Raw genomic sequence first — 5,975 nt, 5'->3', positions numbered from 1 at the left:
ATTGGAAAAAATCACAAAATACAATTTAATGAAAGAATTTTTAATATAATAAAAAATTTATTTTTACTTAAAATTTATATTAATTAACTACAGTTGTTAATAGACATTTATTACTTAATTATATCGGCGTTTTATAAAAAACTTTGTAAAAAAGGATTTCTTTGTGCAAAAAATGTTGAATTTATGGAGAACCTGCAATATATATGTATAAAGTTTGATGTTCAATGAAACGCGTATTTTTGCGCAAATTACATTCATTATATCGGCTAAAACTCGCGACGTTACTTCCGCACTTCCGCACATTCGTTACATCCATCCAATTTTTATTAGGTTTTAGAAACCTAATTATAATGTATTACGTACATCATTACCATCTATTAAAATCAATTTAATTATAAAAATATAACATACACACATTTCTCTCTTCTTCTATAAATTTTCTAATTTTGAACGCTAAAAATAATTGTGTTTAATAAATAGTGTGATGTCTTTTATTCTATTTATGTCCATTACCTATCGGAGGAAAGAATTTAATTTTTCGGAAAGTTCCAACGCGGTGAAATTTTCCGGTGTATATGATAATAAAATAGACATATTCTCTTTCTCACGAAAACCACGCCGGATTTCGAAGAGAGCACTCCGAAGCAAATACGCGACGAGAGGAAACGAAGGTCTTAGGAACTTATATTGATCCACCCCAAGGAGTACCCGTCAACACTCCGATAATGAATTCCGGCTATTTGTTTGCCCGACTGAGGTTTTTCGAAAGAGAACTTCGCGACATCGGTCGTGTCCGTCATCTTTACTCATATTGGCAGCGCTAATTATCATATTTAGGCGTTTGTTTTTTTTTTCGTAATAACGAGAGAAGATAGGATACGAGAGAACAGCTATTTTAAACTTATTAAATTATTTTGTTTCAATATTCTTAACAATTTTTAAATATTGTAATAACCGAGCTTTTAGAGTCGAGCGATGTTATCATAAAAGAAGAAAAGCTAGTTTACACGCAACTGCAATATTTATTCTATAACAATCTTTATTATTATGTTTCATTAAAATCTCTTATTAACTAATGCCGTACACTATTTTCTATTTTCGATAACGATTTCAATAGTCACTTTTAATTTAATGAAAATTTTCTTTTTTATTCTAATAAGCAATAATTCACTATAATTCTATTTATTTTTATTCGCCTATGCCCACATATAATATAATAAAATTAATCAAATCTATATTTTACTTATATCTATATGTAAATATCTTAATATGTTTATTTTTTGAAACTTAAAATTATGTGACATAACATTATTTAAAAAAATAGGCTACGCTGTTGTATTATAGAATATAGCTTGTAATATACATTTTTAATAAGTGAATTATTTCTTAATAGAAAATGTTTAGAAACATTTGATATTATTAATTAAATGGAAAGAGAAACAGAAAAGAGTGCAACAACGGTTAATTTTATTTCAGTAGATGTCAGTGCACGAGGAAGAGTCTTTGTCTTTTTCTGTAAAATTAATTAATAAAGAACCTTATGTGCGTGCGCGTAGAGACAAATATCATTAAAAATACTAGAAACAAAAAAATACGTATATAAGAATATATATGCAGGACTTAGTAAAATAAATTAATATTATGTAACATTTTAATTTTTTTTAAATTTTCTCATTATTATATTATTTATTATTGTACTGTTAAATATTTCAATATACGTATCTGAATATATTCCGTAGGTTCTACATACTTTGAATTATTTAACAAAAATTATTTATAAATTGGGATTTGAACAAATATTTGTAAGAATACAAAATAAATACGTTTGTTATATATAAACATTACAATATCTTTTTCAGCGTAAGTTCCGCAATATGAAATTACTCCAGTTCTGGAATACATATTACGGTATCTAAACTAAAACCTAAAAGTTTTTGCATCTGCTATAGACTTATAGACTCTAAATATTTACAGAATTAAACAGAAAAAACAAAGAAAACATATATAATGTAACATAAAATTTGTGTAATATGTTTACATATTACGCAAATATTATACATACATAAAGTTTTAACAAATTAGAAAATATTATGATTTCACGATAATAAACTATTTTCAATTTAGCGAGAGTATTTTAATTTGAAGCTAAATCCCAATTTTGCAAATTTTTATAAATGTAATTTCTTTTACAAATCATCTTTTTATCTGAGGAATAAATTATAAGAATTTGTATTTTCAAGCTCGTTGGTAAATTTAAAGCTTATTTACAATCTCATTAATTCACATTGGTTTGTTATCATTGTCTCGTGACCGCTAACCTTATATTTTGTTTATCCTCTTCTCGTTTCTGTTACATTTAAAAGAATAGTTCTTGACGAAACGCTCCGTGTGAATATTCATATTTACGATCTACAAAAGGAGAAACGTGCTTTTGATGGTAATACTAATTAATAACTCGAACAATACGCCATAAATTATCTGACGTAAGTCTGATCTATATTGTACATTACATATATATATATTTAAAAGTATATTTTGCGTTTGTTCGCATTTGCATGCGTATTCGCGATATATGATTATAAAATATTTTATTAATTATTGATCATTATACAATTTTATCTGAACATATATGCCATATAATGCAAGCAATCCATTAATATAATAATATATTTCTTTTTAAAAACAAAAATAATCTCAAAATAAAAAAAATAGTAATTTAGCTAATCTAATAAACAAATTTTTTTTTCTTACCAGATTTATCTGTTCAAATCGTACAATCTTGTTCTTAATATATGTTATAATATAATATTACTATAATATTTTCTCATCTATAAAAATTAGAGATATATATACAATATGTATATGATATGTTTACTCTGTTAGATGTTTTACTTTATATTTAATCTGCTAATCTAATAATTTTTACGTTTTATAGTTCCCTAGTAACATCGTGTTTATATTTCAAATCGAGCATTATGGCGCCCTATTCGCACCCTTTCCCTGTAGGAAATAATCCTCCCGAAAATGAAATTGCTATACCGAACGGTCATGCTGTTGGAGGAAATAATGATCTCGAAAATGAAAATGCTATACCAAACGATAATTTCTTTAGTGGAATTAATCTTCTCGATGATGAAAATTTTAATTTTATGCCAAACGATAATGAATTTATTAGATTATTTAATCCTCTAAGAGGTATTCATGAACCAGGATTATTCATTGGATATAGATTATTTCCATCTACCCTCGAACACATAAAAAATGGTACGTATATGAAATTCATTACTTAATTTAAATAAGTGATATTTTACAAATATCATTACTTTATGATATAGTTTTGTACGTCGGATTGCACCAACTTTTCGACGAATTCGAAATTAATGTGGTTAGCTGCCCCTGTCTAACCAGACCGCCGTACAATCTTGCCGCAGTTGGTAAGAAATATAATAACAAACATTCGTGATCTTCCGCGAAATGCAATTTATTTACACAATATGACAATATGTTATATTTTAACAGGACTATCTGGTAACACGTCGTCTTTGCGCGTTGGTGGATTATATAATTTATTGCCAAACCTGCGAACAGATATAACATGCGACATTCGAGATGAATTATTAAGATATTGTCATGATTCCTTTATTATTGGAGCAGGTTATGCCGCGAGACCATCTATGCTTTACAATGGTGTTGTACGTATTATCGATATTTTCATACGCAAAAGAACATATTGGCTTTTCGAAAAAAAATAGAATGTGCAAGTAGATTATTGTTTTATTCTTCTTATTTTTTCGCTGTATTAATTTTTATTTTAATTATATAAATTAAGTCCAAATTTAATTCTAATTATATTAATTTGTCATTAATATTAAAAGCGCTCTTATTTATCTTATCGCCATCTCTCTCCTTCTCTCTTCCTCTCTCTCATCCTCTCTCTTTCTTTCTCTCTCTCTCTCTCTCTCTCTATCTATCTATCTATAGAAACGCGATTTCTATTACAGCTTACTATGAATGCGACAGTCTTGCCACCTGAAAATGTTAATAATAACAGTCGTATCGTTTATGAAGATGATATTGGGCATTTACAACTGAAAGAGATCACAGATTCTAATCAAATGGTATGCTCTATGTTGGGCAACTTCTTCTTCAGTGAAGGCAGACAAGGAATGGTGATCAAAATACGTGCTAAAGGGCGCAGAGTCCGTTGCAGCATCATACTGACAATGCAGTCTGTTCTGAGAAAGTATTGTCAATGTTCAGTTGGTAAGAGATAACCTTTATAAGAGTATATCTTGATTAACGAAATAAATAGAGAGTAAAAATAATAAAATTGATCTACAAAAATTATGCGTCTAAATAATTCTGTCTTTCATATCCAATATTTTAGTTTTAGGTGGAGTGCTCGTAATAAACGGAGGACAAGCCAAATGCTATATTACACCAGAAAATTATCCAATGGAACTTGGATACCCGGTCTGGTTAAAGAAGTATCGATATGACTGTAAGAATCTAATAGCTGTTGGCGTATTAGGCAATACTAAAATCGAGCTTGCTGTACGGTTACGTGACAGATATGTAAGTTATTTCTGAAATGTACAAACAGATATTATTTTCTATATAATTGCGCTCAAATTCCTCATTTTTAAATGGATCATCATAAAATTACAAATTCTGGTTTCTCTTTTACTTTTTTCTAATTAATTTGTATTTATATGCATTTTGTTATATATCTATTATGTATTAAACAAATTGATATATTATATTTCAAAATTTTGTGCTCATTAGCTGAACTATTGTAACATTATTTGTAACGTCAATACTTCATTTTCAACAACCGATACATTACGAAACATGAATTGTCATAATTTTTATATCTTGCAGTACATTGAAAGCCGTTATAAATTTCACATTTTCTCTAAAGATGAATCGGCCGGCATATTCGTGAACGATATCACACCGGAAGAGACAGAATACATTGGTTACTTTAATATAGCGCGAACAGCATATCTCTAAAAGTGACAAATTTTCATTCTTGATATAAAATCAAGTCCTTTCAATTAATGCATTATATGTCATGAGAAATTCACAGCAGAAAAATGTTGTCGCAAAGCATTCATGGCGAAGATATCATTTTGAGATATCTTACATTAATCTTTAGATTTGCACAAGGATTATTTTAGAACGCAATAATTCGCTATATAATACTTATTAATATTACGATACTTACTAAATTAGTAATTCAAATGGTTCATGTTTCTGTTTTGATTGACAATGGAGAAAAATATCAGAGAAACGTTAAAAGATTCGATGATATCTTTCTCCTTCTCAGTAAACTTTTGCTCTTATTTTTTTTGCAGATGCATCAATTTGTGTTAGACTTCCTTTATAATTGGTATAAATATATCAATATAATATGTACATAGATTATTTCTAGATAAATATATATGATTCTCCGAATTAGATGTCACAAATAAATATAGAACTGTATCTATACCGCTGATCGTTAAATTTCAATTTCGTGAAACTATTATATAATTCGTCGATAGCATTTTAATTACATATTTCTAATTTAAAAAAATTCATATTTTGTATGTGGATTTACGTGATCTACTTTTTCTTCAAATTATTTTTATTACATTTTTGTCACATTAAAGACAATTTACACATAATTTTGCCAATTTATAAATTTAACGTAATAATGTATTTAGAATCTAACAATAATTATATTAACTCGTTATTACTTATGATCGGTACAGTCTTGTACTTGTTCTTGCTGTCATTTTTTAAATTTTATTTCGGAGGAAACCATTATAATGTGCCGGAATATTTTATGTGATTAGTAATATTCACATATATAAAAGTAGAATAATGTTATTGATAATCGGAATATGATTACCATAATGATATACATTAACTTTCAATATTTTCGATTAAAATTATATTTTATACAATTTACAAGAAGTTTGTGAAGTACA

The 5,975-nt window shown here is 27.5% G+C and overlaps 1 protein-coding gene across 2 annotated transcripts; it reads left to right on the top strand.

Annotated features, from left to right (window-relative positions):
- Window positions 1–2,278: 2,278 nt before the first annotated feature.
- On the top strand, window positions 2,279–5,969 carry LOC115234701 (ester hydrolase C11orf54 homolog). 2 transcript variants are annotated; one of them, XM_029806001.1, is made up of 7 exons: window positions 2,279–2,437; window positions 2,936–3,264; window positions 3,336–3,434; window positions 3,520–3,692; window positions 4,002–4,263; window positions 4,388–4,575; window positions 5,358–5,969. In XM_029806001.1, the coding sequence occupies exons 2-7, from the start codon at window positions 2,976–2,978 to the stop codon at window positions 5,421–5,423; spliced, it is 1,077 nt and encodes a 358-aa protein (XP_029661861.1). In that variant the 5' UTR covers window positions 2,279–2,437; window positions 2,936–2,975; the 3' UTR covers window positions 5,424–5,969. The 2 variants fall into 2 exon arrangements, with proteins under 2 accessions (XP_029661861.1, XP_029661854.1); XM_029805994.1 differs by having other exon boundaries at window positions 2,281–2,483.
- Window positions 5,970–5,975: the final 6 nt, after the last annotated feature.

Source organism: Formica exsecta, unplaced genomic scaffold (genome assembly GCF_003651465.1).
Source record: "Formica exsecta isolate Colony F162 unplaced genomic scaffold, ASM365146v1 scaffold108, whole genome shotgun sequence".
In the NCBI taxonomy this organism is placed as follows: domain Eukaryota; kingdom Metazoa; phylum Arthropoda; class Insecta; order Hymenoptera; family Formicidae; genus Formica; species Formica exsecta.
This window is presented reverse-complemented; position numbering and strand designations above follow the sequence as displayed.

Bases quoted from the DNA above. Each gene is read 5' to 3' on its own strand.
- LOC115234701 (XM_029806001.1), top strand. From the start codon at position 2,976: ATGGCGCCCTATTCGCACCCTTTCCCTGTAGGAAATAATCCTCCCGAA. The intron at 3,265-3,335 runs GTACGTATATGA...TTTATGATATAG, and splicing joins CCTCGAACACATAAAAAATG to TTTTGTACGTCGGATTGCAC. The intron at 4,576-5,357 runs GTAAGTTATTTC...TTTTTTTTGCAG, and splicing joins TACGGTTACGTGACAGATAT to ATGCATCAATTTGTGTTAGA.